Raw genomic sequence first — 21,791 nt, 5'->3', positions numbered from 1 at the left:
TAGGAGCAATGGGAAGACACTGAAGGGTCACGTTTGAAGCCTGATAAGCTAGAAATAGCCTAGTTCTAAGGAACAGATATTAGGATCACAGGAGATGATCACAGGTGGTGAGAGCTAGGGAAAGAGAAATTCCAGACAAGCTCAATTTGCAAGGCCCTCATAAGACAAGTGGGGACACCCAGCAGGCCACTGGAAGTGTTTCATATAATGTTTTTTATGTCCCATCTCCAACATTCCTGTTTTACTCACACCCACTCTGGTTGCCACACCATTTCTCTCCCTTCTTGAATAAAACTCATGAAAAGAGCCATCTCAGTTCATCGTCTTTGCTTCCTCACCTCCAACCTCTCTACCCAACTCCAGACACTCATCCTGAGCACTCTGTGAGAATTCATCAATGCTGTCAGTAACAGTGACTTTGCCAAGTTCAGTGGCAATTCTTTTTTACTTGGATTCTCAACAATACTGACAGAATTGATCACTCTCCTTGAAATACTTTATTCCTTTTTCCCTGGCTGCTTCTCCATCTCTTTTGCTAGATTTTTCTGCCTCTTTCCATCTTCTAAAATGAGAACTCCAGGATTCAGTCCTTAGTATACTGTGAATATACTCACTCCTCCTTAAGCAATCCTATCCACTCTGTGGACTTACATACAGAGCCACGGTAAACTGTACAAAAGGTTGATACAATTCAGGAGTTAGCCTCATATACTATAAGGTTGACAAGAGCTTACCTGGAAAAGCAAGATTAAGTATCTTGAATTTAACATTTTATTTAGCAAAATTTAAATTATAACTTCAGTAGTTACTAGAACAAAGAATAAGTTGTTCTTCAGTGACAATCTTCTGACGAAACAAAGAGACACAATGTGACGCGTCTTCCCATTTGACTTTCAAGGCACAACCATAAAAGAGGATAATCTTTGCTGAATCAGCTTGACTTAGATCATAATGCTCTTGGGCTCCATGGACAGGGCAGCCTGTCGATCTCAGAGACTGGTCCACAGGCATAGCTGAGAGTCCAGAGAGGAGCACCCACTCAGGAGGATGCCTAGGATCTTCCAAAGGGTGAGGCTTGGGCTCTGCTGGGTGCTGAGCTAGATGGAGGTCTGGGAAAGTTGCAGTCATGCGCTGGGAAGAGCTGATTTGAGAGCATGAAACTGACAAGTTAGAGGAAAACACCCATCCTGACATGACAGCAGGCAAGTGTCTTAAGTCCAAATGTTTGAGACACCCACTTCAGTATAGCTACCTAAGCCTATATATTCCTCTTTTCCTACATCAGTTTAAGCTGTCTTTTGTAAACAGCAGTGTCTGAAAGAACATTTTTAAAATAAAAGGTGTAGAAGACTTGGGACAGTCATGAGGACACAGCAGGCAGACCTAGCCCCAAGGAAGAAGCCCAGCTCTATCAACAACTGTCCAGCCACGAGAAGACTGAAGGTGGCCTCATTTGAGTGGCAAACAGTAATGTTTAAATTTCAAAAATTATCCTGCTTCCTAATATTACTTAAACCACACAGTTCCATGAGGCAGGGTAAACTTGAAATCAGTGAAATAGTAATGATCTTTCAAAACGGAGCAGCTGAACTATACAAGACAGGTTAGATTAAATCAAACTTAATAAAAAGCACTTTATGGTATTAGTGTCCATACTCATCTTTAACATGAATTGGTTTTTCAAAAGGGGGACAATGTAGGGATGTTGAAAACAAAGTTGAGACCAGATTTGCGTTCATCTCATTCTGTTCAGTTTCCATAATAGAAGGATGGATCCACTATCATTTCTGTAGGAAAATACAATAAAAAATATCAGTTGGATATAACCAGTAGCCTTCAACAAGACAAATGACAGGACACTGAAGACCCCTGTTTTCACACTCATAATACAATTGGAAATGAACTCCCAGCGACATCGTCCAGGGGGCCGGTGTGGGAGCTGGAGACGTAGGAATCACGAGCTCTGGGTTGTATCCTAAGCTGCAAGTGTCAACTTCAGATGTTTACTTGCCATCCCAATGTGAACTTTTCAATGTTCTCCTCAGATAACACGGGAACATACTCACCTTCACCAGTTTTCTTTGTTGCTGGCATCTCGCATATTCTGTCCTCCATGCCGAGGAAGGAACACGATGGGTGACACCGCTCTAACTGCTCCTGGAGATGCTAGGTTTGAGTTGTATTTTGATAAAATCTAAAAGAAAGCAAATTCCTTTTACTATGTCATACAAACAACATAAATCTGAAGCCTTTATAAAACAGTCAGTAAAGGTCAAGGAAAATGTGAAGATATGGGTTATTTGAAGCAGAATGTTTAGCAGCACAGACATTCCACAGTGCAGAAGAGATGGAGATGTTAGAGGGTGAGCTTGGGCATACAGGCTGGAAAGCTGCTAAATGTACCACAGGTCAAAGGAAGCAAGCAGCAGGGCAGCCCTAAGAGCAAATCAAGCCTTTACAAAGATGCTCAAAGGAAAGATCAGCAGATGCTGATAAAGATAGATAAAAATGCTCAAAGGAAAGATTATACAAAGAAGAACCTGAAGTATCAACTATGATTTCTCATAAAGAGCTGATATGTTAAATACAATATTTCCCTCCTTTAACACAGAAATAAAGAGAGGAGGCACTATGGCAAACTGAAGACTGTGTATGATGCTATAGACAGGAAATGAAAGCAAATGCTTTACTGATATCTTAGGATGAGTCCCTTCCAATGGCATTTGGGTATTTCCCCAAGTATTCTCCTTCTCCATAAGCTAGGAATGTTTCTAGAATGATTATTAAGAATTCCATTTGCCTAAGCAATAACTGCCGAACACTAACTTTTATTAAGCGGGGATGCTCAAAGAATCAGAGTGGTTACTTAGTGGAATAGGTAGTTGTTATAAACCAGCCCAACAGACTGCTGGTAAATTATGTTGTACTAAAGAATCAGATAAAAAATAAAAACAAAACAAATAAAGAATCAGATATTCTATGGGACTTCCCTGGTGGTCCAGTGGTTAGGACTCAGCACTTTCACTGCTGGAGCCTGGGTTCAATCCCTGCTCAGGGAACTAAGATCCTGCAAGCCATGTGGAGATCACACAAAAAAAGAATCAGATATTCTAACATATTTAAACAAGTGCTTCTCAAACTGAGGTCCAAGACATCTGGAAGTCTCAAGTTCAAGAAACCCTGATCCAAGTTATTCAAGGTTCTCCAATGATGGAGAACTGAAGGGTAAATAACATTTCTGATCTTGCCAGAAACCTCAGGGGAGACATGGTTACCAAGGTGATCACATTTGAACAATCATTAGAAAATATTTTAAGAATACATTTAAGAATGTGAAATTAAGGAGAAAATGCCTTATGAGGGCACAAAAGTATAGTGACATCACAGCTCAGCTCTGAAGAGCCTTAGCCAGCTTAGATGGCCTTAACAGGCCAGAATTAAGATTTAGATCCATATCAGCACATTAGCCTGATAAATAATACAATTTGTATCCATTTCAGGTCTTTTTGCAGGAAAAATAAAACCAAAACAGTAGCCTAGAATAATAACCTGGCGAATATCTTCTGGAATCATAGTAACTTCTGGAGGTGTAGGTGTTTTGAGCAGATTCTCGTAAGAAGAAATTGTAGGAGAAGAGGGTTCTGCAAAATTCTCAAAGCACTTGTCTGAATTTGAAACTAATGATGTAGTTTCTTTCGTTTCTAAGTCATTCGATGAACTGTTTGTGGATACCTATTGAATAAAAAGAAATCATTAAATTATGGGGGTATAAAGTAATATAGTGATAAAAACTGTTCATCAATTGTTAGCTCTGTTGGGATCTCTAAGGAGGCCCAAAGTGACCCCCTCTTCCCTGACCGAGAACGAAATACAATCAAGGACACAAAGAAAGGGCATGGGGAAGACAGAGTACCATGTTCATTACTCCGGGCTGAGGGAGGGCTGCACGTGCAGTCTAAGCAGACTGGCTGGCTGAGCCAGATTTAGTTGCGTAGACTCAGGCAACTCTATCCTGGCCAAGCCAGAGTCACAGTGATGATGAGCTCTGCCAGGGAGGTAGTGGCCCATGCCCACTGACCAGGCCTGTCTCCCCAGAGGCAGAGGGAACACTGAGGGGGTGCCTTCCACATGGCCAGGAACACAGTGGATTACCACAAGGCACATGGTGCAATTATACATTAATAAAGTTTTAAAAACTGAAAGTGAGTGCCTCAGCTGCACCAGACACACTTCATGTGCTCAGAAGCAGACTCCCAGCTGGAGAGCGCACAGTACGGACCATTTTCATCAATGCTGGAGGATCCGCTGACAGCCCCCGCTACCAGACTAGTGGTCTAAGTGTGCCTAACAACTTGACACAGGGATGAGATTTTGCGTACCTAGTACATTTGTTCACTGGGAAAATTGTGGAATAAAAGGTGTTATAAGAATCACCCATTTTGGTGTTTCTATCCATTATTCTTCCTTAAAATATATGTGTATGTGTGTACATGTATACATACACACACATATCACTGTCCACATCGTTAAAGTTTTCTTGAAGACATTCTATGTTCTTATCTGTTTTTTTAAAACATGCTTTCCACATGACATTGGATCTTATGGATTTCCTTAATATGCTTTTTTCCCCTCTTTATCATTTGACATTTATTCCCATGTTCTGCTCTTATAAATAATGCTATACCTTTACTGTTATACATCTCTGTCCCAAAATGCCTGAGAATAAATTCTGGTTAAAGGGTGTGAGAAAAATGGAAAGCTCTGGATACATGCTGCCAAATGATCCTCTGGAAATACTAAATACACTCCCTAAGGCTATTGCAGCCTATGTATTCTAAACAGACTGAGTCTGGAAATAGTATGTCTGATTCACCAGGGATGGGTGTTTACCATAGCTGTGCTGCTCTTTGTAGAAGGGACTTTCAAACCAGGAGTGCAGAATGTAGGTGCCAAAGGAGAGTGTGTGTGCTCAGCATCTAGAAGACACATACAAGGACATGAAAATGCAGATCTAAAAGACTGTAACTGTTACAAAATGTCAGTATCAACTGTGCACTTTATGTTTAATAACTTAAAATATTCTAACTTTAGTGTGTACTTGACTGGAAAAAAACCAAAACTGTCATATTCACAATATAATTATCATTCAAAGTTCAAAGTGTTAGTCGCTCAGTCATGTCCAACTCTTTGTGACCCCATGGACTGTAGCCCGCCAGGCTCCTCTGTCCATGGAATTCTCCAGGCAAGAATACTGGAGTGGATTGCCATGCCCTTCTCCAGGGTATCTTCCTGACCCAGGGATCAAACCCATGTCTCCTGCATTGCAAGCAGATTCTTTACCATCTGAGTCACCAGGGATTTGCACTAATAAAAGTTTAGCAAGGTTGCAAGGTGCAAATGTAATGCACAAAAATGAACAGTTCTAGTAAGCTCTACAAACAATAAAAACTGTATTTGAAAAAGAATATATTTTACAATAGCAACAAAAATATACCTACATATAAATCTATTAAAAATTGTATAAGACCTTTATGGGAAAATCAAATTTTTGCAGATGAAACAGGAGGAGGAAGAGGTTAAGGAAGGTCACTTGCCTTCCAAGATATTAGGACTTACTCTAAAGCTACAGTAAATAACTACAAGTTACTTGATTAGTCAGGGATGGAAAAACAGCCATTGGAACAAAAAAGAGATACTAGAAACCATGCATAAAGAGAGATTTGCTGTCTGTAACAAAGTGTGAAAGAAACCTTAAATACCAGAGAGAAAAGTAAGTATGTTAGCAAAATGATTAAACTGGCAAAATTTTATCTAGTCTAATCATCAAATGCTGGAAAGATGGAGAAACAGGAATTCAAACAATGTTGGAGACAGTACACCAAAACAGCCACTCTATAGTATCATTTTAGCATTTTCTAGACTAAGTAAGGGATTCCCAGGTGGCTCAGTGGTAAAGAAAATGGCTGCCAATGCAGAAGATGTAGGTTTGATCCCTGGGTCAGGAAGATCTGCTGGAAGAGGAGGAAATGGCAACCCACTCTAGTATTCTTGCCTGGAAAATCCTATGGACAGAGCCCAGAGGGCTACAGTCCATGGGGTCACAAAGAGTTGGATATGACTTAATGACTAAACAACAACTATCCCTTAAGAAACAAAATATGGCTCTATTAACAAGCTTACACTTAACCAAATTATTAATGGATAAACCTAAGCATTCTGTTCCTTCCATAAAAGATATTGCTGATAATATATTGAAGAATTTTAAAGATATCTTCCGTTATAATTTTCTAAAAAGTTACAGTTTACTGGGAATTGATTTCTGAGTGTGGTGTGAAAGAGGTAGTGGTTCAACCTTTTTTTTTTTAAAGGCCTCTAAAGAGCATGATTAATATAATCATGCTCTTATAAGTTGAGCTCAGCTTACTATGAGTCAGTTGTATTTTTTCAAACTGTTTATGCCATCAGTACTTGTTAATTTAGTAAGAAGTCAGTGAAGTTAGCACTGAAAGAGAATTTTAGATTATAGATAATTATTCAAAATCATAAAACTCTAGGATTTTAAATTTTATATTTACATAAAAACCAATGTTTTCACGTTTGCTGGGACAAATGTGAAAATACTAAATGAAAATATTTTAAGTTTTTCTACTATTAAAAAAATCCAAAATCTGAAATGATAGCTGATGTATTCTGGGTGTGGTTTATGTAAGAAAGATAATCTAGAACTCTAATCAATAAGCTGAAGCTAAATTCAAACAAAAAAACATACTATATTTATATTTTAAGTTAAAATGTTAACAAACAAGCTCAAAAACACTGAATAGAATCAGGAAGAGTGTGAAAAACAGAAAACTGTATTTCTTTTGTATGAAATCATACTGAAACTGAATGGAATGGTACTTCAAATAATGGTACTTTATATAATTCAGTATTATGAACCGAGAAGATGCAGAAGGCTCTTAGAATGTTTTAGGTGATAGGACCATTTATTGTACAAAGATAGTCTGGAAAGAGTATGGCTGAGAAATAACTTGAAATTCATACTTACTATTTTTTCCCAACGGCTGGGTTATGAGGCCAGGAGTGGCAAAGACATTATCATTGGGCACTGGTTCTGTTTCTTTGGTCTCACTGGTGTGATTCATAGGGAAATATTAGAGTTAAAAAAAGTTAATATTAAATCTCTGGAAAATTATTTAATCTTATTATATATCATTAAGTCTGGACATTCAATTATGTTTTATGGAAGATAAATTCCATGGAAATCTTTTTTCTTTTTCTAAAATGTATATCCATAGCTCAAAAAAGGTTAAAAACTATTTTGTATTGGCAGCTTTGACTTAGAAGTGGTTAAAAATCTTTTGAGTTAGGGAATTTCCTGGTGGTCCAGTGGTTGGGAGTCTGCTTTTTCCACTGAAGGGGGTGCAAGTTGGATCCCTGGTTGGGGAAGCAGGATCTTGCATGCCACATAATCCAAAAACACACAAAAAATTGACTTCAAGGAAAGCTGTGAGTTCAACTTCTTGGTTCAAATATAGAAACTGTTAGCTCTTGGCTTCAAAATCATAAAGTGGAATTTTATACCAATATAGAGACTAAGAACATTTTTTAGACTGACTCTGCCATCTTATTAAAGTTGTTCTAGCCAATTATCCAGATGTCCGAAATATAGTTATAAAAAAGGACATCACTGAATACAATAAAATAGTTCAATTAACAAACTGTCCTAATGTAATTTACTGAATAATCTTTACTTGAAAAACATCTTCAGAATATATTAAATTCTTAGGTAAATTAGAGGCTGTTTCCTGGCTGTTTCTGCAATAGGTCTATTCTGTCACAATTTTATACTGTTTTACTTACTGTAGCTTTATATAACCAGTAAGTTAAATCCCCTCATTACTGTTATTTTTCATTATTTTCTTAGTTATCCTTACTTTTTATTATTCCAAATCATTTGAATAGTTTTCTCACACATCCCTTATGCTCCACCTTAGAGGAAAAAAAAAACACCTAAGGTTTTATTTTAATTGTATGATATCCATAAATTAACTTGATACGATTAAACATCTTAGTAATATTCAGTCATTCTGCTAAGGAACATGGTATACATTTTCATTCTAATTTTCCCTTTAACTTACAAATGTTTAGTAGTTTTCTTCGTATAGGTCTTTCACATACAACTGCAGGAGTATTTTACTTTTTTGTTGAGAATTTTAATGACTTTTCCCTTGTATTTACCAACTAGTTATAATAAATTATAGGAATGCATATTATTTTAAGTAGTTGTCTCATAATTATATAAAATAAATCTTACATCAGCTTCTACAGATTTCAGCTGTGCCTTTCTCAAGTTGCCCAGGTACAAAACATGGCCTAGAAATACATCACGGTAATCTTTATTTCTGTTTTGTATCTCATTACATTGGCTACAATATTAAGAATATTAAAAAATAAAAAATAAAACCAGTGATGTTTAATAATGGTGACAGTTTCACCATTAAGTTAGATATTCACATTATTACATTAATGAAGTATCCTTTTACTGAGAGTTAACTAAACAATTTAAATGAAGAACAGGTGTCTAATTTCATAAACTTCTTGTCATCTATTGGAATTATCCTACTTTTTTTTCGAATCATAGGAAGCTTGTATTTTATGAGTTTCCAAATACTCCTGTCTCTTTTCTCCAATTGTGTTTTTCTGACATTTTGAGTTGAATGTTTATTTTCCTTTTTTAATAACTATAGTTCTTAAAGATATGCATTTAAGAGTGGTACTTTGATATGTGGTATTTTCATTTTAACATTAATTACCACTTCTATACCGATCACTCCCATATCTCTTCAGTGTAGCATGGCATTCATCACTGTGCTTCAAATTCATATTTCAATACCTAAGCTTAAGAGTACCTCAAAACCAACATGTAAAGAAACTCAACACCTTTACCCCCAAGCTGTGCTCAGTCGTGGCTAACTCTACAACCTCATGGACTGTAGCCCACCAGGCTCCTGTCCATGGAATTTTCTAGGCAAGAACACTGGAGTGGGTTGTCATTTTTCTCCAGGGACCCCCACGCTGCAGGTATTCTTTTGGTTCCTGAGCATCATCTCAGGCAACAAATCAGAAATCTGTGCTCTATCCTAGATCCTCTTTTCTTCCCAAGTTTCCATATGGAAACAATCCCTTTTTTGTGTTAGTAATTTTAGGTTTTATTTTATCCTCTCTTGTCTCTCCCATCAAATACCAAGTGTTTTCAGGCTCTTATTCAAACTTATTCAAAATCTTCTATTTCTTCTAAACAAAGGAAACTAATAGTTCACACTTTACTGATGGAATTGGTGATTCAGAGGTTTGCAATACGAAGTATCTGGAAACCTTTGAAAAAAAGGTATTGTCTGAGAGAGATTTCTTCTAGGGGGAAAAAATCAATAAATACAAAAGATTTAGAAAGTTAGATAAAATATTTCTTTTAAGAAAGCTGCTTACCTGTTAGTTTTCACATTTTTAAGTCCAACTGTATAATCGTCATTTAAACACATAGTATATTCAGAGATACCAAAGTGTTCTAATTTAGGAGTTACACACTCAAAATCATCCATCTTTAATGCACATTTTGGAGTTTTTACTAGTGAGTGTTTGGACAATGGAGTTAAAATTTTTGGCTCTTCCTTCTGGTTGTTTACTGCTTGGGGAGGGTTTGGTATAACTTGGGATACGATGTACCGCTCAAGTCCAAAATCAGAAAGTTGTGGACTACGTGGTGACTTCTCAGGAACAGAAGTGCTTGCAGCAGCAGAATCCAACAAATTGTCTTTCACGTCAGGCATCTCAGGACGTTCACATTCACTGGACTCTGGTTTAGAGTCAGTGACTTCTTGCTCATCCACTGAGAGGAAAAATCAAGCATCAAACTAGAAAATGTCATATACTACAACCACATAAAACAGCTCCATCTGAAATGTCCCCAGTCAGCAAAAGCTCTCTCTTTATTTTCTAAGGAGAAAATATTCTTGTTTTTTAAATTTCAATTGTACCTTTCACTTTCTGACATGTACCGCTTATATCTCCATATTTCATCTTAATGATACATCAGAGGAGGGAAGTAAACTGTTCAAAGATGAAAAATCAATACCCGCAAACAAAACTGCAATTTCTTAAGCCTAACTCTATTGATCCCTGTCAGAATCTTTTGGGCTCACAGGCAGAGAAAAGGGGTAAGTTTAGGCTGTACATTTACTTGACCAACTAAGAGATCCAACGGATTGAGGGAAGTGAAGAGGCACACACTTTTTCTTTGAAGACATTACGTTCCTTGTTTTAATTGGCAGCTGAAATGAACTAGGACAGGATTTTGTTTTTGTGTGCATAAGCCACGACATATTAAATCTGAAGGATGCACCATTAAAAAAAAAAAGGTTATAAAAACTTTGATTTCCTGGCTTTTGGCCCTGCAAGAGCTGCTGATTCAGAATTGTGTTTTGTCATTGTGCTTTCTGTTAATTCTGAGAAACGTCAGAAGAACTACCAGAAAAACTACTGCTGAATTGATTACAAGGCTGTCACCGATGAGTTTAATAAAATAAAGTCATCACCATTATTACTACCTCTTAGGGAGGTATTTATTAGCAGCTCTATTTCACTAGTGAGGAAAAGTAATTTAGAGAAATTACTATTACATGTAATAGTAACTAGTGGAACCAGTTTCTGAGTAACCAAAGTCAACTTGTTCACACCAAAGTCAACTGAATTCTTTCCATTATATCATGCAGACTGTTTAACTTACCTTTCATATATCTCAATATGTATGTACATATTTGTTGAATCTAATTAATGTTTTATTTACACACAAAGATCATTTTCATAACAGAAATGAAGATACTGAAGCATACTGAAATTAGTTCCTTACAGGTATGGGTATAACACTAACAACAATAGTTAACAATGGGTGATTAGCATACAATGTCCCGTTCTAAGCAAATTCTGTCTCATTTAATTCTTACGCAACCTTAGAGGTAGCTACTATTAAACATCTCTACTTTATAGGACTTCCCTGGTGGTCCCGTAGTCAGAACTCAGCACTTTCAGGGCTGTGGCCCTGGTGGGGTCAGAAAACAAACAAAATCTCTACTTTAGAGACGACAAATGGAGGTACAAAGTAACTGGTCAAAGATGAATATAACTAGTAAGTACTGAAATTAGATTTGAACTCAGGCAGTTTGCCTCTAAATTCTAAACCACCATGTTCTCCTACCCGTCATCAGCATTTTATAACTAAAAAGGACTTTATGAATTTACATAGCTCAAATTTTCTCATTCTACGGAGGAAGAAACTGAGAGCGAGAAAGTGAAATAGCATGGCTTAAGGGGGGGTCTCTCAGCTACTTATTGTCAAAACTAACCAACAACCAGCTATCCTTAAGTCACGTAGATTTATCTTGTATCCTTCTTTCATCCAGCACTGTATTGGTTCTCATCTAGCATTTGTAAAGGAGAGCAAGGACTGCCTTCACACTGCACTACCAATCAGCACTGCATCCAGAACACAGGGACTGATGAATAACGATCAAATGTCTATCACACAATGGCAGAATCAGACTAGAAACGATGGCCAACCCTATAGTAGTCTTAATTATGCTGCTTTAATACTAAAACAAATGCTATAAAAGGCTAGTTATTCACACCTGAATTTTTCCTGGCACGTGGAATATATCCATACTTCTGGAAAAACTCTTTTATTTTCATGATATCCATTGAATTCTTTTTCATCAATATTTTTGTTGCTTTTATGAAACCAATGTTTTCTTGACTTTCCAAGTTTGCTTTATCAAGAAGAATATTGACATCATCCTTTCATGAAGAAACAAAGTACATTTTAATTTAACATTTGACTAAGTCTATTTATAATTTTGTAAAAATTACCACATAAAAATGACAAATTAATATTGTAGGAATGATACCTTTAGAATTCGTACTTCTGAGTTAAGGTCATGTAGAACTCTCATTGGACAGTCTTCAAAGTCTTCAATACAAATATTGAATGGAAAAAGTGTAACAATGAAAAGGAGGAAAAATAAGAAAACAGAAAATATAAATTTTTTCGAATTATAAAATCTTTATATAGAAAAGTACAGAAATATATAGTTTGATGAACTTTCAAAGTGAACATATCTACAATGATAAGCAGGTAAAGCTTTATGGAAAGCAATTCTGCTGTATATTAAAAATCCAAAACCACTCATACAATTCTGTCTTATAGCATTATCTCAACCATGTAAACAAAGTAAAACATAACAAAACAACATCGAAAAGTAAGAATGGTAGAAAAGCTATTGAAAATTAATACCAAAAAAAAAAAAATAATAATAGCGGTGTCTTCTGGTGGTGAAGTTGTAGCAAAGATTTTCTTTCTACTTTCCCATTACCTCAAACTTTCTGCTGTACACATATATTGTTTTCACAGTCACAAGCACAAACATTTTGAAATGGCTGAAAAACTATCGACAACATTATTAAAGTAAAAGGAGTCTGTGCCTACAGGGTGCAATATTTTAAGGCATATTACAATTACAACACACAAAATAATTTCAAAATCTGAACTACTCTTCCAAAAACTTAAAAAAAGAAACTAATACAAATGTCAATTTGTGGAGAATTCTGCTTTATTAGAAAGCAGTGTCGAGTACTAGCATTTCTGTAGGCAATACGAATTGTTGGGGAAAATACAGACACTAGGACTGTGGGTGATCTGAGTGAGACCAAAGACCACCTGACCAGCCTCTTGAGAAATCTGTAGGCAGGTCAGGAAGCAAGTTAGAACTGGACATGGAACAACAAACTGGTTCCAAATAGGAAAAGGAGTACGTCAAGGCTGTATATTGTCACCCTGCTTATTTAACTTATATGCAGAGTACATCATGAGAAACTCTGGGCTGGAAGAAGCACAAGCTGGAATCAAGACTGCCGGGAGAAACATGAATAACCTCAGATATGCAGATGACACCACCTTTATGGCAGAAACTGAAGAGGAACTATAAAGCCTCTTGATGAAGGTGAAAGAGGACAGTGAAAAAGTTGGCTTAAAGCTCAACATTCAGAAAACTAAGATCATGGCATCTGGTCCCATCACTGCATGGCAAACAGATGGGAAACAAAGGAAACAGTGGCTGACTCTATTTTTCTGGGCTCCAAAATCACTGCAGATGCCAACTGCAGCCATGAAATTAAAAGACTCCTTGGAAGGAAAGTTATGACCAACCTAGACAGCATATTAAAAAGCAGAGAAATTACTTTGTCAACAAAGGTCTAGTCAAGGGTATGGTTTTTCCAGTGGTCATGTATGGATGTGAGAGGTGGACTATAAAGCTGAGTGCGTAAGAATTAATGCTTTTGAACTATGGTGTTGGAGAAGACCCTTGAGACTGCAAGGAGATCCAACCAGCCCATCCTAAAGGAGATCAGTCCTGGATGTTCATTGGTAGGACTAATGTTGAAGCTGAAACTCCAATACTTTGGCCACCTGTTATGAAGAGCTGACTCATTTGAAAAGACCCTGATGCTGGGAAAGATTGAGGGCAGGAGAAGGGGACGACAGAGGATGAGATGGTTGGATGGCATCACCGACTCAATGGACATGGGTTTTGGTGGACTCCGGGAGTCGGTGACAGACAGGGAGGCCTGGCGTGCTGCGGTTCATCGGGTCGCAGAGTCGGGTACGACTGGTCTACTGAACTCAGCTGAAAGTCACTCCACGTGTCAAGAACAGTGCGAAGAAGCTGCTATGAAACGACACGTTTCCTCTTTTGGTTCTGTTTTTATTACACACACTCTGTGGACTTGAAGACCTCTCCCGCCCCCCGGGATGGCAACTCACACCCTTCACCGCCCCTCCTGCGGTTCACTCACCGCTGTCCTCTCCGTCCAGCGCTCGCTGCAGCCGGGCCGTCTCGCTGTCCAAAGTGACGGCCAGAGACCGCAGCTTCCCGCAAAAGCCTCGGATCGGATCCATAGGAGAGGCCGGCTCCCCGCCTAAGAGCTCACAGCCTTTTGAATTCCGGCGCCGGAAGCGCCATTGGTTTCCGTAGCCGCGAACGGCCTTTCTCGCGATAGGTGAAGCCTCACGCGAGGAAACGGCAGTGGGTCGGACCGGGCTCTTCCGGCATCCCACTTCCGGCGTCGTTCCCCGGCGTGCGGAGCGCGGCGCGGACGCGCGGCTGGTGAGTGGGGGGGCGCGGGCCGAGGTGGCCTGCGGGAGGCCGCGGGGCTCCCCTATCCTTTTTCCCGCGTCCAGCGCGCAGGCATCTCCTCTTTTCCCCTCGACAGGCGCCATGTTCCTGACTGCGCTCCTGTGCCGCGGCCGCATCCCCGGCCGGCAGTGGATCGGGAAGCACCGGCGGCCGCGGACCGTGTCGGCACTGGCGAAGCAGAACATGATCCGTCGCCTGGAGATAGAAGCGGAGAACCACTACTGGCTGAGCCGGCCCTTCCTCACGGCCGAGCAGGAGCGCGGCCACGCGGCGGCCCGCAGGGCGGCCGCCTTCGAGGCGCTCAAGGCGGCGCAGGCCGCCAAGTTCCCCGCGCACCGTCGGCTGGAGGACCAACTCGACCACCTCAACGTCACCAGGAGGTGGTCCTGACCGTGAACCCCGCTGGCGCCCGGCCCCGCACGCTCCACTGCCCGCAGTCGGGTCTCGTTCGTCCCTGAGGGACGGTTGGGGCATGGCCTGCGTCACAAGCGACACAAACGTCATTTTTACGAAGCCGCAATAAAGCTACCAACTGTGCTTTTGGGGCGTCGGTGTGAGATTCTTGTTGGGGCTTGATCACGCAGCCGTACCTCTGTCAACAATAACTGACTAAACGCAAATGGAAAAAAACGAGCTTTTTCAGTTAAACAGACTCATGGAAATAACGTTTTCTACCGAGATTTACCTCTAAAAGTGGACAACTGAAAATTATGTTCAGTAAAAGCTGAATTAAAGCTTTTCTTTTTTTTTCGAATTAAAGCTTTTTTGATAAATCCATCTATATCTTTGGCCTAGGTAAGCTACAGTCTTGTCACAGTCAATACTTGTGGTTATTAGATTATTATTTAGAAAATAGTAGAAAATTAGTAGATTCTTATTTTTAACTCAACACTGTATGTTACCTGATTTTCAAGATGGCAAAAATCATAGCTATTCTTTCACTTTGTAAATACCAGTTTATAACAATAACAACAACTGTTCAAATACAGGAATTTATTTATTAATAAAGTAAATCATCATCATGATTTCGGGAGAATAGTTTTAAAATGTTCAACTTTCACGTTAATGTAGGTTAGGCCACCCAAAGACAAAAAAGCAAAGATACCAAAGTCATGGTCCAGGGTTACACTCATGAGAAACAAATACAAGACTTATGGGACTTGATAAGTAAAAACAAACTGTATTCCAAATTCTTCCATATAAAAACATTAATGATCACCTTAAAATAGTGTCCATCTTATGGGCATAGACTCATCTGCAATCGTACAAATATGATAAACTCAATCACTTTCTGAAGCTTTTAATACAAATACAGTTCCTTGCTGCTTTATGCAACTCAACAAAATATAAAGTGAAGTCGTTAGAAAAATATGGACCTTTCTGAATCTATATTGCATTTTAAATTTAAATTGGAAAATACAGTTCAGATCATATGAAACGATTTCAGGTTTAATATTAGCTGTATCATAGAATATTAAATATGGTCTTTATTTTGGCTGAAATGTAAAAATATGGTTAATTTCTCAACAGGTTAAAAATACTTTGCATTGATAGCAGTGCTAGTCCTAGAACAACATGTAAGCAAAACATATTTGTAAGTCATTTGTCCATGCAGATCCTAACACTAAGCCCTTATATGCATCTGCTTTAAATATGATGGAAGGGAAATCTCACATAGCTGAAAATCTGTAATTTAAGCAATGGGACAAACAGTCAAAATCTGCTTCCAACAGAAATAAAATTCAAGTAAACTGCATATTTCATTTAAGCTAAGTTCAATTAACTTAGGACACACTGGGTCATAACCACTAAATATGTAAAAGGATTTTTTAAAAAATTCCACATGCAAAGATGAAACTGCTTTTGTAAGTAGTGCAAGTTTAGTGACCACTAAGCTGCAGCTGCTCTTTGGTTTGGCACAGTGACAGTGGTCAGATGTCTCAGGTACTGAATATTCAAGTCAGTTCGTACCCAGGTAAAACCAAGTTTCCTGTTTTAATTTGTTTTTAATGGCAATGGCAAGACCTGAAATTCAATTTTACTTTCCTTAAATGTCACAACTGTTCAAGTGCTTGAAACAACAAAGATCCTACTAATAAACTTTGACAGGGCTTCACTTTGACTATTTCACCCCAAAGGTTGGCAGCACTGATCTGTAGCAGCTGAAATACCAAGGAGACAGCCTTTCCTTGGTTCCCATCCCGCTGCAGGCCCTTGCTGAATAGTCATTAACAAGTATGAATAAACTTGGTCAATTATTATTTAAAATGTGGCAGACATTGGCCATAAATTAATTAAACCAAAGGTAACAAAGGCTTTAGCTGAAAATTTCTGAAAAGGTGTATACTATGTTATTAAAAAAGATGATGTTACATGACAGAAATTGAAAGAACTGAAAAAGACAAAAACACCAAAAAGCACCGAGATAGGTTAAGGGGAAAATTACGTTTCCTCAGTTGTTAATCAGGTGCATGCAAGTCTTTTGACTTGAATATAGAAATGTCCATAAGAAGTACCAGGAGGACATTTCTGAAAGCAGGCATATACATTTAAACATTTACCATTTCCTTATAATAGGCAAACTGCCAGACTAAAGTGATGTTTCTGGTTGGAAACTGATACCCCTTAACTCAAACATTTTCTACAATCAAGATTATTAACACTACCGTGTTGAAATAAAGGTAGAAGCCATATTATAGTATTCCAAATTGTATTTTCAAAAGCTAACTCATTCCTCTAGCTCGAAGGGGAAAAATTACTTCCTTTTAAAATCGAGTAATATAGCCCATGAAGTTAAGACAAATCCTGTAAACTGTAAACCTGCAATAGATGGAAATTACAGAGCTATCCCTAGTATACTGTTTGGCGTCCAAAAATATTTGCTGGACAAATGTAAAGTAAGGTATTGTGCAGAATTAGAAACCGAAGAATATTAAAGGTTGTCCCATCCAAATCATTTATAACAGACCTTCCCCCACTCCCATTTTACAGATGAGAAAACTAACTGGGATATTTGCTAACTGGGATAGATGCTGGTTAAAATCTACCCACTTCCAGCAGCAATCAATCATTTCAGTTTTGACTGAACAGTATAAACAGGAGTAACATCAATACATTGTTTCTCCTTATAGGATATGAATTCTAATCTTTAGAGTTAATGCAGCAATTTCTGTCACTTAGATTAGACTTCAAAAGGAAAAGGGGTTAATAAGCGTCTAGGCAGAAAGGGGTTGCTGTTAGGAAGTCAGATTTAAAATCCTGCATATAAAAGTGAAATCCACCTCTCAGAGAATGGAAGTTTTGAATGACTGCTCAGGTGAGAATTTGTTTCTTGACAGTGGCTAGGGTTAACTGTTCTACTGAACAGTTTTACCCTCCGTTCAAATGCATTTTAAGTTGCTGTCTAAGCTGTTATGGGATTATTGTAAAAAGTTTCAAAGCAAAGTTCAGTCTTAAAACTGAAATTTGAAAGCCAACAGCAGGTAACACTCTGAAAACATATTTTAACAGCTTGCTTATAGCTTCTCTTTCTTTTTTCTTCTAGTCACTTCAACTCAATCCTACTGTGTCCAGTATTTCTACAGCACATGTAACCTTTGTTTCCCTACCCGTATAAATACCCATGAAAGTTCAACAAAAAAGTGCATTAAAAGCAAACACAAATAAATTTCTTACAATGCCAAATTTTCTTTAAGCCTTGGGCACAAAACTACACATGGTTTAATTAATGGTTGAACTAAGCCTTCAATGAATTAGACAAATGTGCTCCAAATGATTATATTTAGGTATCTAAATCCTTCTGAGTGTTAATTTATAGCCAACAATAAAAAAATCTTTGTTAAAAATGTTGAAAAGTATAAAACAGTTAACTATAAATTAGCAAACACCAAATTTTTTTAAAAAAAGCAGTTATTTTTTCTTACACAGTACAAGCAGCAGTAATTTGCATATTATTATTCACTTTCAGCCACCTTACTGACCTAGATGTACTTAAGTTTTTAGCTTGTGTTTCTAGAGTGAAAATTTATATGGAAATTAAGAAACAACTCTAATAATATAACCCACTTATCAAAAAAAATGCATATGTCACGTTAACATGTGACCTGATAGCTCATATTATGGCATCTCATGTTATTATGAGAAAATGTTACTTCCAAAGGAAAATGAAGTCTCTTGTAGCTGTGAGTCAACGCTGAACAAATGGGCTCATTTAAGATTAAGGCATCTTCCCGCTCTGGAGCAGTGCTTCTGTGGATCCAGCAATCTGTACAAAGGTTTCCTTTTTTAAAAAATATATCTTCGTTTATACTTCAATTATTTCACCCATTGATCATTTTCTTGCAAATAAAACAGAAAATATCAGTCCACAATATGTTTTTATAAACCTACAAAACCAAAGACAATTGAATTATTAAAACTTGATTTTATATTTCTGAAAATAAGACTGATTAAACAGTTCTCTGGGCTAAGGTATAAAGCTGCTAATATAACAAGAAAGGAAATACTTTAATTCTACTAATATGCTCTCAATAATAAAGGTTTTTAGAAGCTGAGACAAGGGCCAGATCTCTGACTCTGTCTCCCTGAAGCCATCACATGAGCATTTTAACAGAGGCCGAGGCTTACACTTTTCCCTTACTGTTAACCCGGGCCTAAGCTGAGGAGATTGCTACTGGATGTCTGTGGGAATTTCAGTGAAAGTGAAGTCACTCAGTCATGTCCGACTCTTTTCGACTCCATGGACTGTAGCCTACCAGGCTCCTCTGTCCATGGAATTTTCCAGGCAAGAGTACTGGAGTGGGTTGCTATTTCCTTCTCCAGGGGATCTTCCTGACCCAGGGATCAAACCCCGGGTCTCCCGCATTGCAGGCAGACGCTTTACCATCTGAGCCACCAGGAATTTCAGTGAGGGTTCTTAAACAGAAGCATCAGCCATCATTCCACCTATACACAGAAGAGCGCAGAGATAGGACCGGGCGCCCTGTCTGAGGAAGACCAGCTCTCCCCGGAGCTGCCGGTGACATGTCATTATCACGTGTGGCTCGGGCTGCCCCCTGCCTGCTGGGAGCCCCAACAGGGGCTGGTGATGTGCAAATGGGCTCCAGGTCCTTGTAAGGAACTGAATGCTAATGACAAACACTCATGAGGCAGCAGATGTCCTAGATGAGATTACAGATAAGAACAGGATAACTGGGGTAATAAAGGTGTGTTGTCTTACACTGCTAAGTGTGTATACTTTGTTAGGCAGCAACAGGTAACCAATAAACACCACATGTGGGTTTTAAAAAATGTAACAGCTCCACATGATGCTTCTGAGCCAGTGAGCTCAGCTTCCACTGACAGGTGCACAGCTTTCTTCTCGAGAGCTCAGTGTCTCTGCGCGTCAGGGTCAGCACCGCCCTCACAAGGGCTCCTAGTCCTGTTTAAGTAAACCTCCTCTGGCTACTGTTGCTGGGCACAGAGGCAGCATCACTGCACGTGATTGCTCTAGCTGCCGCACGTGATTGCTCTAGCTGCCGCACGTGATTGCCCCAGCGGCTGCACGTACTCAGACACAGAAAACTGCTTTCTGCTGCATCTTTTACCAGGTAAAGAACATCAATGAGCCTCTTAAGTCTTAGTCCCTCTTCTCTGGATCAAATTTCTTCAGCACTGGGCCAAAGTCACCTTTTCCCCTTAGATAAATTAATAATACTGCTTACTGAAAAGGTTAGTTGTCCATATTTATTCATTTCTTCATTATTCTACCAATAAATATTTAGTAAGACTGTGCTAGGAATGGGAAGAAAACCGGGAGGTAGGCAGCTGTGATCTTTCAGTCTGTCCTGAGCTATTTGATACCATAATGGAAAGAATGAGACTCAACTACAGACTCTTTTGAGAGTACGACATGCAAATAAGGGGCAATTTTTGGAGCAATTACCTTTATACTGTCTTACCTTGCTCTTATTCAATTGGTTAGTTATGAACAAGTGGTACTCAGTTTTCTATTGCCACTGTTACATGGTTATTTGTCCCTGTAAGCACATAATTATATATGACATGACAGAAAAAGAAGTATTAGGTTCCTAGCTAAATGGTAAAATTGATGATCACAGTAAAAGCAAGTCTTATGTAAGCCCTAAATAGGCTTCTGGTGCTAACCATCTGTCTGCTGTTAGAACCCAGAAGGAAAGCAGCGCTAAGATCTGAAAGTCTGGTTTTCACACTAGGTGAAAATGTCCACTGGCTCTAAAGATGTTTAGCAGCAGTCATTTCAAGTCCAAAAACCTCTGATTTTCCCTCGACTTCATACTGAGGGGCAAATAACCTGGATGAAGGCCTTAATGATGCTAAGTTAAGAGAATTTAAATGCTGCTTAAAGCCAAAACAACAAGTCAGAAATTCTGACAAGTTTTCAAGGCTCTTTCCTACAGTTACTTACAAACTGACTGTTAGTTACAAATGGATCTGAATGTCCAAACCATTTTCCTATAGTGCCAGGAGAATATTATTACTAGTGTTATTAAGAACCACAGATAATGTATTAAGCTAGTAAATGGTCAGACTACCTATTACAAACCCAGGCCTGACTCAAAATCCCACTGCTATCTTACCAACTGTTCTAGAACGTATCCACAAATTCATGAAATGATTAAGAGTCATCACTAAAAGGTTAAAATGTTAAAATATACTCAGTGCACTATTTTTATACTAAGAAAAGACAGCCAAAGAGTACAAGGCATTCCAAAAATATTATCTTTTCGGGGACTTCCCTCATGGTCCAGTGGTTAAAGACTTCACCTCCCAACGCAGCAGGTGAGGGTTAGACCTCTGGTCGGGGACTAAAATCCCACATGCCTTGTGGCCAAAAAACCAAAACAAAACAGAAGCAAAGTTGTAACGAGTTCAATAAAGACTTAAAAAAAATTTATTTTCAAATAAGCAAAAGCTATGACCCTAAAGAATAACCTTGTTTAAACATTATCCAGAATACTGTGCCCTAAACAACTTTCTACATCTGAGGTGATGAAATACATGGCTGGATAACAACAAGGAAAAACGAAAAATTGTGAACAGAAAAAAAACAGCAGCAGTCACTACACTTCTCATTGAACCCTCGCCTCCATGAAAGCTCCAAGTCAACACTAACAGCCCACAAAGTAGACATTTTATTAAAAAGTTTCAAATATTTTAGCATCTTAAAATATCACATAGTGTATTTCACTTTTTCCACATTTATTAAGTCTGGTGGTTTTCATTTTAAGCAGATGAAGCAATGTTTTCAGATGACAACCATTACCTGATCCGCCAACACCTTCTTCAGATCCACTCTCCAGCCACTGAGGGTCACTGTCCAATAGGCGGTTTTTTGATTCACTAAGCGGTTTGATAGGAAAGGGCTGATTTGACCCAATACTGAAAGAAGAGCAAATCATTCAGTAAAGAGTTTAATGCTTGATTAAGAGTATTTAATTAATAAGCAGCAAATTAGTATTCCTTTTCCTAAATACGTAAGGGCAACGCATGAGATCTCAGCACGCTGAAAAAACTCCATCTTCAGAA

At 38.4% G+C, this 21,791-nt stretch overlaps 3 protein-coding genes and 1 non-coding gene across 14 annotated transcripts in view; 2 read left to right on the top strand and 2 right to left on the bottom strand.

Annotated features, from left to right (window-relative positions):
* Positions 1-757: 757 nt before the first annotated feature.
* SKA3 (spindle and kinetochore associated complex subunit 3) lies at positions 758-14,048 on the bottom strand. 2 transcript variants are annotated; one of them, XM_027973666.3, is made up of 9 exons: positions 13,906-14,048; positions 11,961-12,022; positions 11,685-11,850; positions 9,490-9,889; positions 7,049-7,131; positions 4,891-4,976; positions 3,550-3,732; positions 2,067-2,194; positions 758-1,787 (listed from the first exon to the last, which is right to left on the bottom strand). In XM_027973666.3, the coding sequence occupies exons 1-8, from the start codon at positions 14,006-14,008 to the stop codon at positions 2,069-2,071; spliced, it is 1,209 nt and encodes a 402-aa protein (XP_027829467.1). In that variant the 5' UTR covers positions 14,009-14,048; the 3' UTR covers positions 758-1,787; positions 2,067-2,068. The 2 variants fall into 2 exon arrangements, with proteins under 2 accessions (XP_027829467.1, XP_060250459.1); XM_060394476.1 differs by having other exon boundaries at positions 758-2,194.
* TRNAE-UUC (transfer RNA glutamic acid (anticodon UUC)) lies at positions 2,988-3,059 on the top strand. Its single transcript has one exon. It is a non-coding gene; the product is annotated as a tRNA-Glu (tRNA).
* Positions 14,049-14,165: 117 nt separating the features above from the next.
* On the top strand, positions 14,166-14,783 carry MRPL57 (mitochondrial ribosomal protein L57). 2 transcript variants are annotated; one of them, XM_015097989.3, is made up of 2 exons: positions 14,166-14,216; positions 14,323-14,783. In XM_015097989.3, the coding sequence occupies exon 2, from the start codon at positions 14,328-14,330 to the stop codon at positions 14,634-14,636; it is 309 nt and encodes a 102-aa protein (XP_014953475.2). In that variant the 5' UTR covers positions 14,166-14,216; positions 14,323-14,327; the 3' UTR covers positions 14,637-14,783. The 2 variants fall into 2 exon arrangements, with proteins under 2 accessions (XP_014953475.2, XP_042110836.1); XM_042254902.1 differs by having other exon boundaries at positions 14,291-14,783.
* Positions 14,784-15,224: 441 nt separating this feature from the next.
* ZDHHC20 (zinc finger DHHC-type palmitoyltransferase 20) overlaps positions 15,225-21,791 on the bottom strand; it is a 59,380-nt gene continuing 52,813 nt past the window's right edge. For 2 of the 9 annotated variants that reach the window (XM_060394477.1, XM_027973668.3), the window contains 3 exons: positions 21,529-21,644; positions 20,186-20,263; positions 15,225-18,631 (listed from right to left, as the gene is read on the bottom strand). In XM_060394477.1, coding sequence (XP_060250460.1) covers positions 20,226-20,263; positions 21,529-21,644 — 154 coding nt within the window. In that variant the 3' untranslated portion in view covers positions 15,225-18,631; positions 20,186-20,225. Of the gene's footprint in view, positions 21,645-21,791 lie in introns of all 9 variants that reach the window. The other 7 variants (XM_060394479.1, XM_015098184.3, XM_060394478.1 and 4 more) reach the window with 4 other exon arrangements.

Source organism: Ovis aries, chromosome 10, assembly GCF_016772045.2.
Source record: "Ovis aries strain OAR_USU_Benz2616 breed Rambouillet chromosome 10, ARS-UI_Ramb_v3.0, whole genome shotgun sequence".
NCBI classification, from domain to species: Eukaryota; Metazoa; Chordata; class Mammalia; order Artiodactyla; family Bovidae; genus Ovis; species Ovis aries.
The sequence above is the reverse complement of the archived record's forward strand: the minus strand, read 5'-3'. Positions and strand labels throughout refer to the sequence as shown.

Bases quoted from the DNA above. Each gene is read 5' to 3' on its own strand.
- SKA3 (XM_060394476.1), bottom strand. From the start codon at position 14,008: ATGGATCCGATCCGAGGCTTTTGCGGGAAGCTGCGGTCTCTGGCCGTC. The intron at 12,023-13,905 runs GTGAGTGAACCG...TTTGTATTGAAG, and splicing joins GCTGGACGGAGAGGACAGCG to ACTTTGAAGACTGTCCAATG. The intron at 4,977-7,048 runs GTAAGTATGAAT...TGTGTCTTCTAG, and splicing joins CCAGCCGTTGGGAAAAAATA to ATGCTGAGCACACACACTCT.
- MRPL57 (XM_015097989.3), top strand. From the start codon at position 14,328: ATGTTCCTGACTGCGCTCCTGTGCCGCGGCCGCATCCCCGGCCGGCAG.